Source organism: Rosa chinensis, chromosome 3 (assembly GCF_002994745.2).
Source record: "Rosa chinensis cultivar Old Blush chromosome 3, RchiOBHm-V2, whole genome shotgun sequence".
NCBI classification, from domain to species: Eukaryota; Viridiplantae; Streptophyta; class Magnoliopsida; order Rosales; family Rosaceae; genus Rosa; species Rosa chinensis.
The window spans coordinates 38,410,887-38,435,875 of NC_037090.1; the positions used below are offsets into that span (position 1 = coordinate 38,410,887).

The 24,989-nt window shown below is 36.9% G+C and overlaps 1 protein-coding gene and 1 long non-coding RNA gene across 2 annotated transcripts; one reads left to right on the plus strand and one right to left on the minus strand.

The window, feature by feature from the left end:
• The first annotated feature begins 3,640 nt into the window (after nt 1-3,640).
• On the plus strand, nt 3,641-6,176 carry LOC121052036. The gene is made up of 7 exons (XR_005807825.1): nt 3,641-3,778; nt 3,896-4,016; nt 4,223-4,298; nt 4,434-4,612; nt 4,693-4,779; nt 4,881-4,978; nt 5,937-6,176. It is a non-coding gene; the product is annotated as an uncharacterized LOC121052036 (long non-coding RNA).
• A 16,218-nt stretch (nt 6,177-22,394) lies between these two features.
• Nucleotides 22,395-24,052, minus strand: LOC112193148 (aspartic proteinase PCS1). Its single transcript, XM_024333200.2, has one exon. It carries the CDS (start codon nt 23,925-23,927, stop codon nt 22,626-22,628), a length of 1,302 nt encoding a protein of 433 aa, XP_024188968.1. The 5' UTR covers nt 23,928-24,052; the 3' UTR covers nt 22,395-22,625.
• Nucleotides 24,053-24,989: the final 937 nt, after the last annotated feature.

Consider the following 24,989-nt stretch of genomic DNA (forward strand, 5'->3'; position numbering starts at 1 on the left):
AAGCAATGAAGAAGGGAAATAAAGGAGAAAAGACGTTTTCAGTTGAGGAATAAAAGAGAAAGACGTTTCAGCTGGAAAATAAATAAGAGAAAGACGTTTTCAGTTGAGGAATAAAAGAAAAAGATGTTTCAGCTGGAAAAATAAAAGAGAAAGACGTTTCAGCTTGGAAATTAAAGGAATTGCCCCATTATGAGAGGAGTTAAGGCCATAAAGAAGACGTTTCAGTTGGGAAAGCCAACCAATGCTCCCCTATAAATAGGCAACGTCGAGAACTGAATTTGCATCACTTCCCAGCCAAGATCACTTCCTAGCCAAGATCATTTCCTGGCCTATCACTTCCCAGCCAAGATCACTTCCTAGCCAAGATCATTTCCTGGCCTATCACTTCTTGGCCAAAAACCATTCCAAGACTGCCCAATTCACTCCTTAAACCTCCATATCTTACAAGACCGTGACCACCATCCATCCATCAATCTACAAAGCTCTAAGGCGCTGAGTCAAGGACGCTCCACCACCATAGCAGAGACAAGTTCATCACCTTGTTGCTAAGCCGCTGAGGAAAGTTTCAAAGTGTAACTATGACTCTACTTATAATTTTTGTTTCGGTTTTGTGTGTTTCAATTTGCGAGTTGTGTAATTGGAGACACGGAATTTTCAGAATATTTTTATTAATATTTTTGAGATTTTCAGTTTATTATTGAGTTAATTTCGAGAATTCTTTTATGATGCATGTTACAATATTGTGCCCTTTTATGTGTTTAGGTAATTTTCAGAGTTAGGTTCATAAGTTTGCATGCTAGAATAACGGTGAGAGTTCTTGTGTGTTTTCTTAATTTGCCAAGAGTAATTGTTATTTGTTAAGGCGCTGAGTTAAACAAGTAGCAATTAGTTCTAAAAAGTGGTAAAAACTATGTTCAATGGTTAAATGATTCTGGAAATTACGTGTTAAATTCTATGTCTAATGGTTAATTTGCACGTGTGAGTTGATTCGAGGGTTAGATAATACTACTAGTTAAGAGAATTACGCTGAGTGTTTTCGAAAATTAGTAGTATTAGGCTTGGTAAGGACTTTTCCGATTCAAGCCTACATTAGAATGAATCAGATAAGTGGATTGATCCGCTGAGGCTTTTCATTTGAGCTCTTATCTAGGCATTTAAGGTGGGCACATTTTTGTAGCATGTTGAAATGGATTTTCTGTTTTTACACTTAGTAATTTCTGAGTGGTACTGGTCTAGGTTAGGGAAGTCGATCACTGTATATAGTTTTATTTGTTTTGTTTTTATTTTTAGTAGATTAGAAACCAAATTCCAAAACCCCCCATTTTATTCTTTTATTTGTTAATTGACCTTTTTGTGTAGGTGTACCCTACAATCCCCGGACTGAACGATCCCTGCTTATCCTATACTGACAACTACATTTTGCAGGGTTAAATTGTGAGGCTATTTCAGCCGCATCAATTAGTTGTAAATTGGTTGGTATAGTCTTTTGTGGACTCCAATCTAACCCCTCTTCGACTAGATTCATTGTCTTATTGTTGTTGTTCCTGAAAGTAAATAAACTTTGATAAAAAAAAAATAAAAAAAGCCAAGAGGAGAAGAATGAAGGACCAAAAATAGCTAACTACAATACTTGGTGAAATTTTGAAACCAGTAGTGACCAAATAATTCTTTGTTTTCAATTCTCACAATTTGATATCAGTATGTTTAGAAGGCTGGTGTACAAATTCTAACTATCTGGGTTGGCTAGGTACCATTCTAACTATCATAGTTTGGCTTTTGTTTTAGTTTGATTTCTATTATGTTTTCTTGCTATGTTTCTTCTGGCCTTCTGGTCTCTATGGACTGCTATTGTATTACCAAAAAAAAAAGTCTACCATGCTCTTAAGTCTATGAAAGTATAATATAAGAGAATTGAAGTGGAAACAAAGAAATCCAACAATTAGATAGTTAGAGCATCTCCACTACAAAAAAGAATTCATTTAGCTTCACCAGTTAGCGTCGGCGTGAGAATGTCGTCGCCATTGATCTAAAATTCGCTACGGCAAATGTGGCGTCGCAAAGAGAAAAATTATTTGCCACGGCATGGCGTCGCCGTCGCATAAATATACCCACAATGGCTACGGCATATTCTTTCCGTCGCCAAATTTCTTTAATTTTAGCTACGGTAATACATGCCGTCGTGTATTTTCATTTTATACATTTTCTTTCATGTTTGCAAGTTTTTAGGTTTTTGGGTTCAGAAACTTTGTTCTTGGTCCCGCTCCTTCCATCTGCTATTTCCCGCTCACTCCATCCGGTCCTGACAACGAAGTCGACCATAGCAATCTCTCAAACTCTCATAATCTCATCCCTCTCTCTCCGACTCTCAGACTCACTCTCCCCCAATCTCCTCCGCGGATGATGGTCAACGGCATGGGCACAGTGGGCCGACGACACATCAATCTTCTCTCAATCTATCCTCGAATCTGATTCCGGTCCGACCCTCTCCTCAAACCCAATCTGGCCGATAGTGACTTGTCCTCTCTCTCTCTCTCTCTCTCTCTCTCTCTAAAATCTCAGATCTGTTTGAAGATCTAAAATCTGAAACCCAGTTCTTGGTTTCTCAATTTCCCCTGTTATGTGTTTATTTCACTTTAATCAAAATTGAAATAGTGTAGGCTGTGTTCTATACTTCTCAGGTCTGATTGGGAGTTTCGAATTTCCGGAATATTGTCTTGATTCCATTCTTCTGGGCTTGGTTATTGTGGTGTTTGGATGGAAATTGGGGGTTTTGGATTTCTGGGTTTTTGGTGAAATTGGGTTTTGGGTTTGGTTTGTTGCAGCAATGGCTCCTGGGAGTTTTGCAGCTTGAATCTTCTATTGCATATTGTAAGTATCTTGTAATTTCAGTTTTGTTTTTTGCTTGATTATTGGAATTTTAGGATTATTTTAGGGTTCAATCATCAATTGGGTGACTGTTTGAGGGATTTGGGTTATGCCTTATTGAACCTTGATTGATATTCAATTGGGTAATGGTAGTGGGTATAAGCACCGAAGTCTCTATAGGTTGAAATATTAATTGTAATCAATTTGTTTTAGGGTATTGAGGATTTGTGCAGATAATCGAAAGAGGGTCTGGTTGTAATCAACTTGGTTTCTGTTCAAATTTTGTTATCCCTTAATTGGTTTAATCCTTTGCAATGGTTTTCGTAAGATGATTAAAATTAATCTGAAGGATGGACTAGGTTGGGAGGAGCTCTCCAATTATATTCATTTGTAATTTTTGTACTTCACCTATAAACATAAAATAGCCTAGGATAAATATGTTATGAATTCCTTGTATTGCAGCTATGTTATTCTTATGGAATTCCTTGTATTGCAGCTATGTTATTCTTTTGGAATTACCTAACTAGAAGAATCCTATGCTTGTTAAGTTTGTGGGACTGACTCTGTTTTGTAGGATCTCTTTCTTTTGCTTTCTGCTTTATTTGTCTCCATTTATGTAACTGTTGTGCACCCCCCCCCCCCCCCCCCCCCCTTCTCTCCCTCCATGTCTTCATGGTGATGTTTTCCCCTTCCCCAGGTTGCTCTCCCGCTTAGATCGTTTGATCCTGGGAGATAGTGTCTAGTTTAACTAAACAGTTTAATTTGTTTCTTGTGAATGTTTGTTGTACTGATCAAACACCTGTTCAAGGACAATCAGCATATCCCTCTGGTTCTCCATCAAAAGCCGTCTGCATTTCTCCATATCAGAGACTGTCTGCTGATGTTCCTGTACAACTTCATGAGAGGTTTCAAGGTCCGTCATACTCTAACTTTCTCAGTTTCATCCATTTCATTGTAGCTGGTAGTTATTATGATTATAATGTTATATTAAATTCATTGCTGGCTCAGTGTTAGTGTGCTGCTGCTGCAGGTGAGAGTATCACTAGGTCCACAGTTATAGAGGAACCTGGAGACCATGGAGAAGCACACTTAGTAGCTCTGGGTGAACTAGAATTCCGTAAACAATTTCTAATATTAAGTTATGCTGGAGGGTAAGGAACATTTTTACCCTTTACTCAGTTACTTCAGAGGCTAAAATATTAATTGTTAACTTCATAATTTACCCCATAATTGTTAGCTTCTTTCTCTTTCCATATTAAAGAATCATTGTTAAGTTCTTTAATACAGGCACAAGCCTACCTTTGTATCCATTATTATATCTGCCTGATGCCCCTTTTATGTTTTTGATGTATTATAGAGTTTTGATTGGGATTCTGGAAGCACACAGTGTCTTGGGTTGTTATGTCAATGTGGATGGGAGTTACAGATTCAAGGTTTGTATGCTTACCTCTGTAATTAATTTAACTGTAGATTAATGATGGCGCCCACATTTTCTACCGTTCCTAACTTAATTTTTTGTTTGTTGCCTTTGGTTGATGGGCAATGTGCTATATTGTTTGCCTTGCCAGATGAGGAGACAAATGGTTACTCGGCACAATATTTGTCAACTGGTTTTACTGATATGGGGAACACAGCTGATGAAGGTATTTACAGACATTTCATCTATTTGCTTTTATTCATGGTGAGTGGTGAGTGCATCTATTTGTACTCCTCGAATTGATGGAAAGGAGTTCTTTCGTCAAGCCAGGTAGGTCTAATTATTTTAAGTCTAATTGATTTCATTGTAGTGAGGTTTGAAACTGATTTAAGACGCTTTATTTTTTGTAGTGTTATGAACCTCTTCGGTGTTCACAAGTATAAGAAGATGGGAGAAGACGTTCTTTGTAATTCTGGTCTACCATTTACAATAATCAGGTTTCGAAACGTTCTAAGAAACTAAACTAGGGCAGCTTACTAATAAGCTATATATTCTTAAAACTGTTGTTTATCATGAATATAAGTTATATGTCTTTCAGGGCTGGTAGATTGACAGATGGACCTTACACATCATATGATCTTAATACATTGCTCAAAGCTACAGCTGGCCAACGATGTGCAGTCCTAATAGGTCAAGGTACGATTATATGTTTACAGAAGTGGAAATGAGCATCAGGTATATAATTATAGGTTTAGTTCCTGAGGCTGAATAACGCTTCCTATAATTTTAGGCTTGCTTATGTCATATTTGTTGCAAAAATGCTCCTTCAGGGTTTGTGATGCATCTGAGTCATTCAAAACATTTATTCCAGTTATGAATGTGCATTTTATTTTAGTATTTGCTGATTTTTTTCATTTTTATGCACTATGTTAGTTCTCTATACTACTAACCCTTCAAAATAACCAGTACTGGGAGTCCAGCTTCTACTACAAGTTTGCTTGCCTTGTGCATTAAATGTCACCATTAGTTTGCTATATGCATGGCTTCATAACTATGCCACCAAGAGTGTTATGTGTGTGATCAAATCCAAAAGCTATCATTGGAATTTCTTTCTGTGAATTGTGTAATTGGACTATCTAGTCAAAAGAGTTGAATGAAACCTATATAAAACTATTATTGATAGAAATAATATCTACGATTCCAAAGCTATGAACACTGATTGATTCACTGTCTATACTGAACAACAGAGATTCATGATAATCCTGAATCACAAGGACATTACTACAACTTCAAAGTGTTACCTTAATTTTGCTTCATGCCTTGATTTCAATGATCATTGGCCATCATAAACCATTAGGTTATTTATTAGGGCTTCTGTAATTAGTTATATATTATTTGTGGCATAAAGGATTGGTTTGTCTATTCAATTCTGTTTCATTTTATGATGCAATAGTTACTCTTAAGACTTGTGGGTCAGATTCGTTAAAAAGTTTCTTATAACTCTTTACTTTGTCCAGTGTATTTCATAATAGTGTAGCTCTGCTATTTACTTAATTATTCTTTCTAGATATTATGTTTGGTGTAAAGTGAGCTTGAAGAGAGTAATTTGGCTTTACTTGGCTGACTTTGTTTTGGTTTCTTCAAGAATGTGCAGGAATATTTTATGGTCTATGAAGGACGTATGAGTTCAAGGGAGCTTGGGGATTTGTCAAAACAATGAGTCCTATCAAGTATCGGCTGCTGCAACATCCAAGGTTTATGAGTTAGCAATTGAATATGGCTCATCAAGGCAAAGAAGATTTTCAATCACCTCAATAGCTCAGAGTATGTAGGTCATGATACTTAGCCTACCGGGCGTTAGTATTATGTATTTCAATTTTTGAATGTTTTTGTATTTTTCAAGATTGGTGAAGTTGTATGAATGTATAGAAATAATGTGAAAAAACATGTGAAATTTATGATTTATATGGCTTCTTTTGCTCAAAAAAAGAAAATCTGGTATGCAAAATTGCATGCCAAGTTTTTTTTTTAATCAAAAATATGCACTTTTGCGACGGCAATGTTGCTATCGCCAATGACCTTTGGCGACAGCAAAATTGCTGATGGCGTCGTCATTATGCCGTCGCCAAAAATCATGCGACGGCGTAAATACCGTCGCCAAAATTCATGCGACGGAGTAATTGCCGTCGCAAATAGCAATGGGCACGCCACCAACGACATCGGCAATTTTGCCGTCGCCATTGGTCTTTTGCGACGGCAATTTGGCTTTTGGCGACGGTTTTGCGCCGTGGCCAATTGAATTTTTTTTTGTAGTGTAGCTCCAATGGTTGAGTCAAAATGCCCATGTCAAATTTGAATTTGAAGGTTGAGGTGGCAATTGTCAATTTTGACAAATTTATACTCCAATAGATGTGTTAAATTCAAATATTATTTTATTATTTTTTTCTGAATTTTTATATATAAAAAAAAAATCACTTTTCCTCTTTCTTCTTATCTCTCCTCTTTTGTGGTCAGTCATGTTCTCTCTTTTTCTTCTTCTTCTCTGTTTTTCTTGTTGTATCGTGGACTGTGTGTTCTCAGAGAGGCTTCGCCAGAGGCGGATTTGATTGTGGAGGAGGACGGCGGAGATAAATCGGGAGTCCGGTGAGGGCGAGAATCGGAGGAGGTGAGCGAGTGTGAGGGAGAGCGAGTCGAGATCGTAGTTTTTGCAGATGTTGAAGACGAGCTCGGCCTGGGATCGTTGCTCAGAATCGGAGGAGAAGAGGAACGAGATTAGGGTTTTGAAAGAGGCGAGGGGGTCGGGGCCAAGAATCGTTGCGACTTGCTCAAGCTGAGTCAACTTGGCCATCGCCGAATTCTTTTTCAGTCTGTCACTACTCACTCACTAGTCCCTTGATTCAATTTTGAATGATCTGCGGATCTGGAATTGGGCGACAACGGCCACCCTTCCGACGCCGATCTCTACTTCGCAAAGCTAGAAATCAAAACCCTGTCGAAGGACTGCGTCCAAGTCGACACCGGCAGATGTTATTGTGGGTCAATTGCCTGAGAAGATGCAGAACTGGAAAAGGAAAGAGAAAGAAGCTCTGTGGGGAGAGAGAGAAGAGAGAAGGAAGAGAGAGAAATAATGATTACAAAAACAAAAGACAGATTGATTTTGTTCTGTCAAATTTGACAGCCCAGCTCCATATGTCATTTACACATAGGATAAGACATATGGGTTGGAGTGCCTCCATACGTCTTTTGTTACCAGTAAAAGCCTCCACGTGGAAAAGACCAATCTTTTGGAGATGGTCTTAGATAGAGTAATAGCACCAACCTTTCAGGCCATTCAAAGATAGCATCGAAAAGCCTACAATTATAAAAGACTAATTAAATAAAAGGCCATTCAAAGTAAGATCAAACACAACTAGATACTGGACACTATAAGGACAAATACAAATTCTTTTTCCCAATGGCCTGCACAAAAAAAATATGGTGCCAAATCGAACCATTTAATCAAACCAAGAACCAAATTCCAAGTTTTTATGAAGTGGATGCTTCTAGTTTTGAGTACAGTAGTACTAATCGAGAACATCATACCACGTAATCAAGTTGCATAACCAAAGTTCCAATTTTCTCAAATGGATGCTTCTAGTTTTTAGTAGTACTAATCAAGAAACCAAAGTTAGATAATGGTACGATACAATGATCAATGATTTTAGGGTTTGTGTTGAAGGAGAAGGTTTTCTCTAAGTTGAAGACTACTAGAGGTAAGAGGAGACCTTTTTTTTTTTTTTTCCCTCCCATCTTTTGTGTTTTTGTTGGTAATTTGATATGAGCTAACAAAGTCAACTATTACTTGAAAAAAAATAGAGGTCCAAATACCAATTTTTTAGGTATAAATAGAAACTCCCTTACTACAACTCTCTGTTGGTAGCTTTAGAAAATGAATTTTAACAACTTGTATCAGAAGTAATTGTAAGACTAGTACATCAAGATAGCAAACAACAACAAATCCATTAAGGCTTTGTTTTTTTTGTCATTTTAAAAGATCACTTGTAGGGATTTTTTTTTTTTCAATTACATCTCATTATTTCGACCATTTAATTTTTAGGTCTCTATAAGTAAATTGCTTATTTAAATTTTCAGCTAAATTATAAATAATTAAGGCCTTGAACTATACCAAATCTATAGACAAACTAAATTTTTGTCCAACCTAAACCGTTCATGTTCATGATGGTAAATCATGATTATAGATACCCTAATGATTTTCCGTTCGATTGAAATTTACAAAAATTATCTACTCATTTTAATGTCAAGGGACTGCATATATTGTCGATTATGTTGGAGCTATCTCGTAATCAATTTGTTATGAGCTTAGCAAATGGAGTTGCATAATTCTCGTGGTTCGCCATATCTCGGAACTTTTGAATACATACTATACATTGTAGTATAAAAATCAAATATTTTTAAATTTTCACCAATTATAATTAACAAGAACATCCTACGAAGCAAACATCGATTTACCAAAAAAACAACGAGCTAAAACAGAAAAAGTTATGTGTTAAACTCTAAGAAGCTTCTGCTTTAAACTAGAATTTCTGATTGTACTTGCATACATCTCTCTCTCTCTCTCTCTCTCTCTCTCTCTCTCTCTCTCTCTCCCTCGGTCATTATTATCTGTATATATGTTAATTCTGACTGGAATTATTTTTCCTCTTCATTTGTTGAAGACTTGGAGTGTTGATCCAGCCATGCATTAAACGCTCAGTCACTCACAGTAGATCGATGGAGCTAGCAGTAAATAAATACTGGATAGATAGATAGATAGATTTGAGTGAAGTGCACGTAGTTGCTTGGTTTCTCGATCATCAAGTGAACTTGTCTTGTCTTGTTTTGTTTGCCATCCACAGAGAATCAGGGAATCGGACACAAATTAAAGAGAGAGTGGTGAGCTATCTACGCCAAAACCAAGAGAAAGCTGGCATTGGCTTCATTCCATACAAACGCGTTGGTGCAGGGGACCATTAAACATGACAAACCATCTTTGCTTGTAGGCGCTGCCGTTATTAGCATCTACTTGCACAATGACTTGGTCATTTGGTTTTTTCCAAAGTAACAAGTCCGGACTCCGTGTTTTCATGTACAGATCAAAAGCATTGCATCCTCCTTGAGTGTGAAGGATCAACAACCTATGGAGCGCGTACACTATTCATTCCTCGATTGGATTCGTTCATTTTTCTTAATTCAGATATTTCGTACGTATATAACAATTAACTTTTTGAGAGTGTCGGTAAAAAAATTTAAATTATATTGTCTGCAAGATTAATTAGAAGCTGGTGTCGAAACTTGAGATGGAGCTAGGGCTAGCTGTATGAGATGGAGTGCTCACTGAGCTCTAGGGTTAGGTTATCGAGAAGTGGCAGCTCAAACTTGAAAGAGATGGATCCAGCTAGCTTAGCATAGATAATCTAACCTAGCTAAGCAAGTAGCACATTGGCCTTTCCTCTTTATGATCGAGTTTAGCCAGCTGTTGTCGACCTTTTGCTTTCTATCTATATATCATTTACTTCGTTCGTGTGCTCGCGTCCATAATTATTTTCATTCCATATTAGGTCCCCCCCATACTATGATGACGATTATAATGAGAATGAGATCTTGGAAGCCCACTCGGTGCTTCCATTGTTGACCACCTTGTTGAAACTAACTTCATCTCACTGCTTTAGTCATCATCATCACTCGCATTTTCACTAGCTTTACAGCCTTTACTTCACCTTTTTTAGATTTTCTCCAACCTCTTTTCTCTTTTAAGAACAAAACAAAACAAAATAGATCACAAGTTTATAGAAAAAGTGTGACATATATAATTGACAAATGTAGGCGATTAGCAACTAAAGTATAGTGGGTTGATGTGTAAAATAACCATATACATGCTCACAACATATGCACACAATCATAAAAGGGATTAAGGCTTACCTTCAGCAATTACTGGCATGGATTCCATCTTATGCAACTGCAAACACGAACACTGAATATAGCCTTCTGTTACTTACCAACTTGCTTCTCAATGGACAGAACAATATGCAAAACGTCGGTAGTAATCAGGGACCAATTCATCTGTATATATAGGTGACTTAAACCACAAGAAGCTTCCCATTAAAGCTATCCATATCGGTTTAGGTTTCCTAGTTAGATTCTTAATGTATCACAACTTGTAGCCTTCCTTGTAGACTAAGCAATAGATTACTATCCTTAATGAATTGATACACTATTCATTAAGTCACTAGTATTGATTTACTGTTTGTATCCATGTTAAACTAGGATTGATATTAAGCTAATCATCAATTACTTTATGATGATATGTGTTATGTCCATATTTGATCTTACAATCTCCCCCTTGGACTCACACATATCATGCTCGATGATTTGCACCAGAGAACATCAAAACCTACTTAACTTACTGAAGTGCGCGCCAGATAACAAACTTAAATCGAAAATCCATTCCAACATGGTCAGATCACAGTTACTTATGCAGAGCAAGAAACAGTATACATTTTAACAAAAATGCAGAGTTTCAAAACCACAAACACAAGCTCCTGCAATCCACATATGTCAAACCAGAAGTGATACAATATATGTTAATGTGTATCAACAAGTAAACATATATTAGGTCCTACTTTATGTTTCTAAAACCAAAAACTCAAGCAAATTTACTGAACACTGATGGCTTAAAGATATTGCTTGAACCTTAACATCATGCTTCACATGATTTAAGCCATCTGATAGCAAGTATAACTTTAAACACAAAATCGATAATTTTCAGAACATTCAACAAAACTGCAGTAATAACCAAAATCTGAAAATACCTCAAAATTTATTAATAATAAAATCTGTCATTACAAACAAGTTGTGATAAACAAAATAAAAGATCACAACTAAAACACAAGAACTCAAAAAACCTTAGAATTTTAAATGCTCCAACTGGACTAACTCTCTACTGAACCTAAGCATCTAAATTAGCTAAAATTCCAATGCTTGCTGTATGTTTCTGGAATGCTGCTACTGACAATGCCTTAGTGAAAGGATCTGCTAGCTGTGAATTTGTGTCAATACTCAAAACAGCTATTTCACCATGCTTTACTCTTTCTCTAACACTGTAATACTTTAGATCAATATGCTTGGAATTATTTGACCTTTTACTGTTCTTGCTAAAGAAAATTGCAGCCTCATTGTCACAATAAATTACAAGTGTTCCAGCCACAATGTGACTCAATACTTTGGTCTGCATGAGAAAATTCCTAATCCAAAGTCCTTCACACACAGTTTCATATACTGCAATAAATTCAGCTTGCATAGTAGAAGTTGAAACAAGTGTTTGTTTCATGGTTTTCCAAGCAATAGCACCTCCTGCAAGCAAGAACACATATCCACAAGTGGACTTCTTGGAGTCTGGATAATTCCCTGCAAAATCCGAGTCTGAGAATCCAATGAGTTTCAGATCCTCCACTTGCCTATAAACTAGCATGTGACTTTTAGTTCTCTGCAGGTATCTCAACACTTTCTTCCCAGCTACCCAATGTTCATGGCCTGGATTAGATTGGAATCTTGACAAAATCCCTACTGCAAAAGACAAATCCGGCCTAGTGCAGACTTGTGCATACATGAGACTTCCTACAAGTCTGGCATAAGGCTTTGACTCCATATTTTCTTTCTCAACATCACTATTGGGACTTTGCTTCTTGGTTAACTTATCTCCTTTGGACATGGGAACTTCTCCAGCTGCACACTTCTCCATACCAAATCTCTTTAAAATTTTGGTAACATAATTCTGTTGAGACAAACCAAGTAGTCTCTGTGCCCTATCTCTTTTAATCTCAATACCTAGTACATAGGATGCTTCTCCTAAGTCTTTCATGTCAAAATTCCTTGATAGAAAACTCTTGGTATCTTTAAGCAATTTAATGTTACTGCTAGCCAAAAGTATATCATCCACATAGAGTACCAGAAAAATAAAATTGTTCCCAACAGTCTTCAAATAAACACACTCATCAACAAGATTTTCTGTAAATCCAAAAGTAGAAATCACAGAATCAAATTTCTTGTACCACTGTCTAGAAGCTTGTTTTAGGCCATAAATTGATTTTCTTAACTTACACACTAAGTTTTCACTTCCAGCTCGCACAAACCCTTCTGGTTGCCTCATATAAATCACTTCATCTAGTTCACCATTCAAGAAAGCTGTTTTAACATCCATCTGGTGCAGCTCCATATCAAAATGAGCCACTAAAGCCATGATTATCCTAAACGAGTCTTTTGTAGAAACTGGAGAAAAAGTCTCAGTAAAATCAATGCCCTCCTTCTGTGTAAAACCCTTGGCAACTAATCTTGCTTTATGTCTCTCTACATTGCCATTTGCATCTCTTTTGGTTTTGAAAACCCATTTACAACCTATAGGCTTCTGGTTGGGGTCAGGTTCAACTAATTCCCAAACTGCATTTTGACTCATGGAATTAATTTCTGCTTCCATTGCTAGCTGCCATTGATGAGATTCACTACTTTCAATGGCCTGATTAAATGTAGTTGGATCATTGTCCTCTGCACAGTCCATTTCAATTTCTGCTTCTTGTAGATAAACAATGTAGTCACTCTCTTCCCCCCCATAAGTTGGTTTTCTTGCTCTCTGTGATCTTCTAGGTTGAGCTACTGGAGGATTTTGAGGTTCAGTTACTTGACCAGTTACGTGGTCAGTTACTTGGTCAGTGACATGGGCAGTGACTTGACCAGGTACAGTTACTTGGGTAGTTACATGGTCAGTGACATGGGCAGTGACTTGACCAGGTACAGTTACTTGGGTAGTTACATGGTCAGTGACATGGGCAGTGACATGACCAGGTACAGTTACTTGGGTAGTTACATGGTCAGTGACATGGGCAGTGACATGGGCAGTGACTTGATCAGGTACAGTTACATGGTCAGTGACTTGGTCAGTTACTCGACCAGGGACAGTTACTTGGTCAGTGACATGGTCAGTCACTTGACCAGTTACTCGACCAGGGACAGTTACTTGGTCAGTGACATAGTCAGTTACGTGACCAGTGACATGATCAGTTACATCTTGTTCTAAAGGCAATGCTACACTTAAATTCTCATCTGACACAATTTCCTCAAAAACTGAGGTTAAATCCTCAAGGTTTGTATTGTGAACTTTTTCACTTAGAAACTTTACTTGATGTGTTTCAAAAATTCTAGGTGAATGATGAGCAGAATATAACTTATAGCCTTTAGATTTATCTGGATAACCTACAAAATAGCAACTAACAGTTTTGGGGTCAAGTTTATTCAAGCTTGGATTATAAATCCTAGCTTCTGCATGACATCCCCAAACATGACAGTGATGAAGACTAGGTTTCCTGCCACACCAAAGCTCAAAAGCAGTATTTTCTATGGCTTTGCTAGGTGTTCTATTGCAAATATAATTTGCAGTTTTTAAAGCCTCACCCCACAGAAATTTAGGCAAACCAGTTGTACACATCATGCATCTAACCATGTTCAAAAGAGTCCTATTCTTTCTCTCTGCAACACCATTCTGTTGTGGATTATAGGGTGTTGTGTATTGAGCTTTAATTCCATTGTCTTGCAAAAACAAGGCAAATGGACCCTTTTGTTGGCCGGATTCAGTGTACTTTCCATAGAACTCTCCCCCTCTATCTGACCTTACTGTTTTGATTTTCTTTTCTAGTTGATTTTCTACCTCAGACTTAAAGATTTGAAAGGCTTTCAATGCTTGTGCCTTTTCTGAAAGTAGATAAATATAACTGTATCTAGAAAAGTCATCAATGAATGTGATAAAATACACATTCCCACAGATAGTTTGATGCCTAAATGGTCCACATATATCAGTGTGTATGAGTTCTAATAAATTTTGGCTTCTATATGCAGTCTTCTTTCTAGTATTAGTTATTTTTCCCTTAAAGCATTCAACACAGTCTGTTAGATCAGAAAAATCAAGTTCATTTAGGATGTTGTTTTTCACCAAAATTTTCAGTCTCTCTTTTGAAACATGGCCGAGTCTTCTATGCCATAAAAATGCAGACTTTTCATTTAGTTTGGTTCTTTTAACACCTATTAAAGTGTTAGTACTGTTTGTGTTATTTTCAACAAGTAAAATTTCTTGTTGAGCCATTGAACAATTTAACTGTAAATAATCATTCATAATAACACCAGAACCAATTTGAACAGAATTTTTAGAAATAAGAATTCCATTACTATCCATAACAAGTCTACAACCAGATTTTACTAAAAGAGAAACCGAAACCAAATTCCTTCTCATGGAAGGTACATAAAAAACATTGTCCAAAACTAACAATTTTCCTAATCCTAAATCGAGCTTTAAGGTTCCAATAGCCTTGACTGCCACTCTCATGCCATTGCCTACACACAGGTTCACTTCATCACTTTTTGGGATTCTCCTCCTTATGAATCCCTGCAAAGAATTAGTAATATGAATAGGTGAGCCTGAATCTATCCACCAAGACTGTGGTTCAACATTTATAAGATTAATTTCTAAAGAAAAACTGTATTAGAAAAAATCTTACCCTTTTTGGCTAACCAATTTTTATAGCCAGTGCAGTCCTTTTTCATGTGTCCTACTCTTTTGCAAAAGTAGCACTTGAACCTAAATGGCCTATTTTCCTTGGCCACTGCAGCTGTTGAACTCTTAGTTATGGCTTTGATAGGCTTGAGCTTATTTTGGGGCTTTTTCCTTTTAGGCTTCTCAATGAGGTTAATGGTTGTAGCAGGTTCCTTTTCTTCCTTGATCCTAGATTCTTCATCCACACAGATGGATATAAGTTCATCTAGAGTCCAGTTTCCCTTTTGAGAGTTGTAACTGGTCCTAAGATGACTAAAACTGTTAGGCAAGGAATGTAGTGCATAATGCACTACCTGCTCATCCCTAACCCCATCAAGAGCTCCCTGAGTCTGCCATTTATATTGATCATCTTCATAATATGCTCTCTAACTCCCCCTGAACCCATGTACTTCAAATCATGAAACTCCTTGGTTAGCCTAGCAGCTTCTGCCTTTTCACTTTCTTTAAACTTAGCACCTATGAGTTCCAAAAAATCTGATGCTAGCTCAGGTTCTTCTATACTTCCTCTGACAGTCTTGGACATAGAGGTACGAATGAGGTTCTTAGCCATTCTATTGGATCTATGCCACTTCTTGTAAAGATCAGTTTCCTTCTTAGTGCTCTTTTCAGTTAACTCTTCAGGTTTATCCTCAGTGAAGCAATAGTCTATGTTCTCATGCATTCCCATATAGTTCTCTACAGAATCTAGCCAAGCTCTATAGTTGGTTCCAGTTAGCATCAAGACACTGTTCAAGTTCATGTAAGAGTTACCTAAGGAGCAAAACAAAAATTCGTGTGAGTTCTCAATTTGTAAAGAAAATAACTTTAAGTTTTCTGTGTTTTATTTAGCTTTAAGCAACCAAAACAAGAACATACAGAAAACCTAAACAATCCATACTTGCATTCATATCAGTCCATAACCAAAAATAATGTTAAGCAACACTTTTGAGCAGAAGCATAACATCCTGGAGTTCTTTATCAATATACCATGTTCAATGAAAACAAGTTATCCAAAGAAATTTATCCACATCTTTAGACAGAAGAAAAATTTCTAAGTATCCGTATTTATTTTCATCAAGCACGCATATTGCTGTTTTGTATTCTAAAACCATACTTGACCACTTCTTTGGAAGATAAAACTGAAGCATAGTTTTAAAACACAAAACACAATTTCAGTTTTGTTATTCGATCAGTTACTTGATTAGTTACCTGACCAGTTACTTGGTCAGTGACCTGGCCAGTTACATGGTCAGTGACCTGGCCAGTTACATGGTCAGTGACCTGGCCAGTTACATGGTCAGTGACCTGGCCAGTTACATGGTCAGTGACCTGGCCAGTTACATGGTCAGTGACCTGACCAGTTACATGGTCAGTGACCTGACCAGTTACTTGGTCAGTGACCCGACCAGTTACATGGTCAGTGACCTGACTAGTTGGTCAGTTACCTGATCATCGTTTTCTGCCAACATCAATGAAGAATGCTTTGTGCATCATAATCACTTATGCCAACAGAAAACCACAAAACCCATGAGCTTTTAACTTTATATTCTACCCAGATTCATCCTTGTAAGAAAATTAAGCTCTCGTATCTGTCAATTTTAATAATGTGTAAACAAAATCTGGGAGATTTTTGTTCTTCATGCAATTTTTACACAATCACAGATACAATACCATATCATCAATCAATTCATCATGCATATTCAAGCACAATCAAAATTGTTTCGATTCCAAGAAACCACAGAACAATCAAGAAATTGTAAATTTCATCCGGTCACCATCTACTCTAACCTAACGCACGCCGGGAATGCAACTAGTGTTCTTGAGCACAATCAAAATTCAATTATCATGCTATGAATCGAAATCAATTTCACAGAAAAACCTGTTTTTTTTTGCTTTTTCCCCAATTTGCTGCTAAAAATCACAGCGGAAGCGTGAACTTGATATTTAACCAGATGCAGCAATTGACTTAAGTAACTTACCTTGATCAGTTACATGACCAGTTACATGGTCAGTTACCTGATCAGTGACTTGGTCCGTAAAGCAAAAACCCCTTTTTTTTTTTTTTTTTTTTTTTGTGTTTGTTTTGCAAAACCCTAAAACGATTTTGATACTTGTGAGCCTATGCTCTGATACCAATTGTAAAATAACCATATACATGCTCACAACATATGCACACAATCATAAAAGGGATTAAGGCTTACCTTCAGCAATTACTGGCATGGATTCCATCTTATGCAACTGCAAACACGAACACTGAATATAGCCTTCTGTTACTTACCAACTTGCTTCTCAATGGACAGAACAATATGCAAAACGTCGGTAGTAATCAGGGACCAATTCATCTGTATATATAGGTGACTTAAACCACAAGAAGCTTCCCATTAAAGCTATCCATATCGGTTTAGGTTTCCTAGTTAGATTCTTAATGTATCACAACTTGTAGCCTTCCTTGTAGACTAAGCAATAGATTACTATCCTTAATGAATTGATACACTATTCATTAAGTCACTAGTATTGATTTACTGTTTGTATCCATGTTAAACTAGGATTGATATTAAGCTAATCATCAATTACTTTATGATGATATGTGTTATGTCCATATTTGATCTTACATGATGTTCTAGCTGAAAAGTACATGCCACTCTTTATTCATCAATTAACCAGAAATACATCATATCTATAAATGAATGTAAGTGAATTATCTCTAAGAGTAACACCTTATTATCTTTGTTCAAAGTGATTAAGTCTACATTGGAGATAATATCAATGTTCAGGGTGAATTTGGCTCCATTGATTTGGTTTTTTACATTTGATCGCTAACCGAACTGATGACATTGGTTTTTTATTTTTATTTTTTTAATAAAGGGCCGGTACGGCTGTCTTTAAGTCTTAATTATACAAGGAGGGGGGGGGGGGACATTGAGCCTAAACCCTCTGATTACAATAAGCATATAGAGAACATCCTGAAATACTATCATAAGTCTCTACTAAACAACTGTATTCAACAAGGCACCAGCTAGCAAAGAGCGATCTACTGACGACTCTATTTACTTTGACACAGTGGTAACACAACAGAAATATAACTCGATCTGCGACTCGATTACAGCATAGCATAATTTTCATATGCACAGCTTTCCCATCATGATGCCACTGGAAAATACATCCAGTGACACTTAGTTTCACTCTGCTACTAGGAGGCAGCGACCATTTGACCAAGCAAGAAACTGACGGCATTGGTTTTTTATTTTTCATAACCAAAATCGACTAAAAAATTTGTGAAACATTGCAGTTTGGATCCTATTAGTTTCAACCACATTGACTTTGACGAATATACCCTTATATCTAACGACAACTAAAATTTTAGTTGTTCAATTGTGATTTGATATGCATATTATGTATCCAAAGCCGATTCGTCTGATTGGGATTTGTTGTTATATAGACTCACTATTAGTAGCCACTCAAATTTTCTTGCTAAAATATTGGTAACATAGCTAATAGGTCGACTAGAAGTCATTCTTCAAGGTGAAAGGTGTGACTAGTGGATTAAATTTCTAATAACGTGGAGCGAATAGGAGATCTACAATTTGCACATTAATGAATAGGAGAGGTTGTCTTTATCTATTGTAGTTAAATCAATACAATATCAGTACTATATGATGTCCCTAAGGATGAGTCACGGGACTACAAACCCAACAGAATCATTGAATCTTCAAAAGTTTTCAGAACCAGGTCAACATTTAACATGATTCTAATCTAACCATGTTAACATTTAACAGGATCCGAATCAATAGAAGTTCTCGTAACGCAAATTGTAATTTGGAATTTAGACACTATGTCCTTCTCATATATTCTGCATTTTCACTAATCAAGACTTGAGGACAGCCGACGCCTTTATTCAACCAAAAAAACAATAATCTAATTTCACAATGTGACAGTCTTATAGATTACAATCCAATTACACTATACATATTAAAATTAAATTTAAAACTTTGCAGTCTCTGGACCAGTTTCAACTCTCTAATATCAAGTTGCTAGAAGCAAAGATTAACATTTAGTTCAAGTATAGTTTATGGGAAGACAGTATGTTGGCCAATCAATTTGGTAATCTTATGCTTTTCATTGCCCAGTTATGTATGTGTAATTTAATCTATTTACTTACAAATTATATCAATTCATTTTGTTTGACATTTAAGTTAAAAATGCCTACGGTATCTTTATATTTAGTCATAAAAATTTTGGGTACTACCAATTAAATAAAGCAAGTACCTGAAGCTTTGTTTTTTAAATGAGCATTAATACCATGAAACTGTAATGTGTGAACAAATTAATGTACAAAAATGGGAGCAAAGAGAAAGCAAAAGATCTCTAGCTCTCTTTATTTCAAAACTATCACCTCCTCCATATGATGAACTTAATAATTGGTGAAGGCTGGCAGAAGAAGATTGGATAAAAATTCACGAGAGGATTAGCTAATAGGTTTGCTTGGCACCTTTCTAGCGTTTCATATGGCCTTTGTGCTTGGTACCCAAAAGGCCATAGCCATTTTTCTTAATGCTTTTTCTATTTATTATTAATACTTAGTTTTTTTTTAAAAAAAAAATTGGGATTATTAATACTTAATTTAAATAGATTGATCCTTTTCAAAAAAAAATAATTTAATAGATTGATAATTTTGACACATTTTCTTTTATAAGCAGAAATAACAAATTTTATTCGCAATAACTGAGTTTCTGGACTTTCACTTATATAATAAGGAAGCTCAGCAATTGAGAAACCCTAAGGCCGGGTTTCCCTTTTTGGCAATATGGTTTCTCATCCGGCGGCGCCTGAACATCGGGGCTGGCTTCTGGCCTCACCGCCGTCATCGGGTCTGCTGCCGGATGGGTGGACGTCTACTGCTCTTAGGGCTCCGTCAGGGGAGGTTTCGCGCAGGGCTTTATCAGTTGGTTTTCCGGTTGGGTTGGTGCGAGGCGGTGGTTGTGAGGTATAGGCTTGCTGATGGTTCTTGGCCAACGGCGCCATGGGTCGAATCGATGGCGGTGTGGAATGTGAGGATCTGGATCAGGGATGGGTCTTTCGTGGTGGCACTGGCTTGTGGCTGCGTAGGTCGCGGCGATTTGGGTCGTGGACAATGAGTGGTTGTGGCGATGTAGGTCGTGGGTCGACGGAGCATGGCAGGACCGGTACGTACAGCGGGGGAGGGAATGACAATGGTGGATTGGCCCAAACCAGGTTTGATGGGCCTTGCGTGGTTTTTCTTTGGTGGATGCCCTCTTGGGCTTCGAATTTTGGACTGGGGTTTTTTCCCTAGTCCATAAATTATGTTGTAGTGTAGTCTTTTACAATAGTTTCCTTTTGCAAACCTAATACACGTTTGTACACTCTATGTATCTCTAGCGCCTCTAGAGTAGTACCAAAGGAGGTTCTCAGCTATGTCTTCGTACATGACATGTCTAATAAGTGGGTCTATTTTTATGTACCATTGTGGGTACTACCACTATCTTATTGTCTGTCTGTCAATGGCATCAGAACGGTATGTAACGACTTATTCTGACTTTAGATGAATATATTGGCACCCACCCTATAAGTTTGGGTTTGATTAAAAAAAAAAATAAATTTGCAATTGATATTATCAAATCGAGAGGTCCCAAATCCAATCAAATTAATATATATATATATATATATATATATATCTTATATATCTTATATAATTAAGCCAATTATTGAGAGAATTGTTAAATTTTTGAACTACCATATATGTCTTCACATAATATAGATATTAATAAACAAATTATTTTTATAAGAGGATAAGATAGTCAATAGACTATATCATATTTGAAAAAATTGCAATACCTCCGATGAAAAAAGAAACTTTCCCAAAATGAGGAGAGAAATCACTGTAACTTTTTTAATTTAAAAATAAAAAATAAAAACCAATTGACGGGCTAGTATATTGTATATATATAATACTAGCATTTCTCCACACATGCATGTGCAATTTTTTTTTTTTTTGAAAATAAAAAAGAAAACGGTTATTATAGAGAAGAGATAATATGAGAGGAAAGTAGGTTGTGGATTCTATTTCTATTTATTTTTTTAATAAAAATACATTTTGTAAATGTCATAATTGTCCTTGTAATTTAATTAATTTTCAAAATTTATTAATTTTCTAGAGTCATTTCTGTCAAAATTTTAGATTTTAGTTAACAAAACATTTTCTCTTAATAATAATATAGATAGATATATAAATAGAGTTTGATCTCCTTAATATTGGTGTCGGTTAGACTCCTTTACACATAGCAATACTTGATAGCGATCGGATAAATAGTCACAAATTGAGGTGACCGTTCACAATTTTGAAATGATGGCTAAGGTAAAAAGGCAACTTGATAAAAACCTTTAAGAGTGAATGAGGCACAAAGACCAAAATAAAAATTATGACAATAAAAAAAAAATATATATATATATATATGAATCATGTGAGTGTCGGGAATATGTGGTCTGAAAAATTGAATCGAAGGTGCCCAGGTTGCCCCTCATCCCCACCCACACTCTTTTTTACACGCATCAAAGTGATCAAACTCATCGTGGAACCCATCACTTGCCGTTCGTCAAGTCCTAGCTCGCCACGTATTTGATATATGCACTTGATCCACCTGATCCCACATCTTTGCTTTATCCTCTTGTGTGACTTGTGTTTTGTGTTGTGTTTGTTGTTGGATATCCATCTTTATAAAAGCGTCACAAGCTCGCACTTGAATTGCATTCTTGCCATTTCAGTTGCATGAGTCTCTTCTTATTTTTTTTTGAAGAAATAAAGTAAATTAGATACTCTGGTTTTAGTATCTAATTTTTTATAAAATATTTATTTTTGTTGGCGTGCACTCTTTAGTGAATCTACAGCTAGTAATTTAAAAATAAAAATGAAAATTTAGTGTTATCAAAAAAAATTAATAGAGATTATTATTCAAAGAAAAAAAAAATTGGGGCTGGTGGAGTCTTGAGGGATCACTATGGCAATTGGATTTCTGGATTCAGTGCTAATATGGAGTGTGCATATGTTCTTCATGCCTAAATATGGGGTTTTCTACTTGGCTTAAGATTGGTTCATAATCATTCATGCTTATATCTGATAGTTGAAAGTGATTCTAAAGTGTTAAAAAACTCAGTCAAGCATGGTGTTGACGATTTACATTCTTGTAAAACTCTTATTAACTGTTGTCAATTTTTTGCTAGTCAGATTCTTCATTGTGGGATTTAACCACATTTATCGTGAGATCAATTAGATTGCTGATGTGCTTTCTAAATCTAGAATGGATGCTGATATTTGAGTGCATGTTATGGAGCTACGTCCTCCACAAGACCACAAGTTTCTTCCTTCTTGTCAAATGACTTGTGTGAAAATTCTAGATACAAGACATTATTTCCTAAAATGTGATTTTTTATTTCTTTATTGTTGAACTGTACGTTTCTGATTCTCATTTATTAAAAAAGAAAACAAGAAAAGAAAAACGAAAATTTAGAAATATATCCCACATCCTTTCTATTTACATTAGTTTCAATCTAGCTTGTTGTTTTCTCGGAATAGTCCAAGCATTAATATCACTACTTATTACACGGCAAGTAGCTAGTTCGCCTCCTCTATACGTCTCTTGTATCACATCATCGCGAAAATGACCTTCGTGTTTGTCCACCAACGCGCATGATATTGACTCTTGCTTCTTCATACTATCACACCGGTATGCTACAATCCGCCTTACCAAACCCTACTCTTCGATTTGCCAGATCAAACTCCACCCACTGATTCTGCTGATGAACGTTGCCGATTATGTTACTGGCCGCGCCGATCATGTCGGACCGGCCGATCGCCACACACCACACTTTGCCCTCCACATTGTGTAAAATGTGCTCTTTAGCTATCACAATCTCCACCCCTTTATCAAACTCCAACACCATGTCCCCTATCAACGGTCCGATATTACTGTCAAAACACATGTCGGCGACGTTCGCATACACGTACCCCTTCTTTAATTTTGGCCCCACCAATTTAACGATCTCTTCCTTCACTTTGTTGTAGGCCTCATCCACGAAATAAGTCAACTCACATCCGGAGTCGATCATGGTCTGACCCGCCCCGCTCGCGTCGGGCCGGAACACCGAAGGTAAAATGCTCAACTTGTTGCCGCCTATCCTCACCCCAAGCATCACGACCGTGTAGGCCAGGGGGTCCAAATTAGGCATGCGTTGACTTTGACCGAAAGTCAAAAGGTCAACATACCGAAAAGTTGCCGAGTTGGGATTATTACCGAGGTAAAAAGTCCCGGTCGGCGAAGGGGACCCGGTTTGAGCCGGGCGGGTGGGTATGCAGTAGGAGAACTTTGTGATTTTGGCTTGGGAAGGAAACGACAAGCGTCCGAGATTCATGCCCAAAATGCCCTTGGTGTCACTGGTGTCCTGGGCGCAACCCAGAGTCAGGGGAGGGGTGCTGGTGGCCCTGGAGAAGGTGAACTTTTCTCTGACGAGATTTCCCTCGGCGAGCGTGCCGTCGGCGTAGAAGTACGAGTAGTGGCAGAGGCGGTTCTGGTCGCAGGTGGTGGGGAGGGTAAAGTCGGGAACTCGCGGTTTGCAGATAGGGTGGTTGCAAGGGAGGACGGAGAAGGTGGAGGAGAGGGAAGGGTCGAATATGGAGGCCGGAGGCGGGGCCTTGCGCAGGACCTTCTTGTGGCACTGAATCCAGGACAGCTGGCTTCCGGTGTCGAGAACCATCTGCTGCGTCTGGGGAGGTGTGCCTATGGGGAGGGAGACGATGGGAGCCATGGAATATTTGAAAGGAAGCTTGTAGTTGTAGGAAGGGGTGCCTTTGGGTTGTACCACTGATTTACTGGAAATGAGAGAGTCATGGAGAGGGTTAGTAGTGCTTGGGCGAGAGTGTGGAGTGAACAGAGGGAAAGAGATAGAGAGATTGGCGGCGGTGGTGGAGGAGAGGGAGAGAGGAAAGAGAGAGCAGAAGAAGAAGAAGAAGAAGAGAGCCATGAGATGGATGTTTTTGAATTAGAAAGGAGAGAGAGAGAGAGATGCGTGAGTTGAGTGGGTTGGGTACAGTAGGGTTTGGCTGTGGTATTAGTATTTATACTACCATAGCTAGCTGCTGGTAGAAGTGGCTCTCGCTGGTTGATGAATAAGCAGGAGAATAATAATGGGCGGAAGGGAAAAGAAGAAAAGGGCACAGAATAGAGAGTATAGGGAGAAACGCGTTTTCTCAACTAAGGGCAGAGTCTGTAATAAATTAGGGCAATGATATGGGCAGACTTAAGATTTGTAGCCTCAAATTCTATGTGTTATGTCATGTAAGTAAATAAAAATTTATTTTCAATTTCATATAATATATCTTGCCACATCATATTAGCTACTTCAACACCAACTTTACCCTTTTACATTTCTTTTTAGATGTTAGAGGGTGAATTAATTATATTAATGAATTTAATTAGGTGACTAAAAAAATATCAATTATTAATTATATATTAATTTAAGAAATATGTCTACAGATTCTTTGATCAATATTTTTCTTCATTTAATTAAATTCTTTCCTTTAATTTTTCTTCCCAAATGGCATTAATATATTGAATTATGTGTCAAGAAATAGACGTTAACTTTTCTTTTCAAATATTGATTAATTTCATTCAAAAAAATATAGCGTTAGTAAATTGAATTTGGGAAATACTTATGTCTAAATTAAGATGTAAGAAAAAATTACAAATTAGCAGTCATTAATTAACATCTGCAATCTAAATATAAGGGGAAAGACAAACAAAAAATAATAAATTCAGATCTAATGTTTAAACCCTAACTACATAAAGAGAAAACAATGAACAAAAAAATATACACAATCATATGAATATGTATTTTTGACTATATTTTCAAAATTTGCAGGAACCCAACAAAGGTTGAATTCATATACATGTGTTATACAAATATATTAATCGAATGTACGTGCAGATCTATTGACTGAATTACATTAAATTTTTTCTACTCTTGATTGAAGAAAAAAAATTGTTGTTTAAATCTAAGCATGAGTGTAATGCAAAAAAAAAAAAA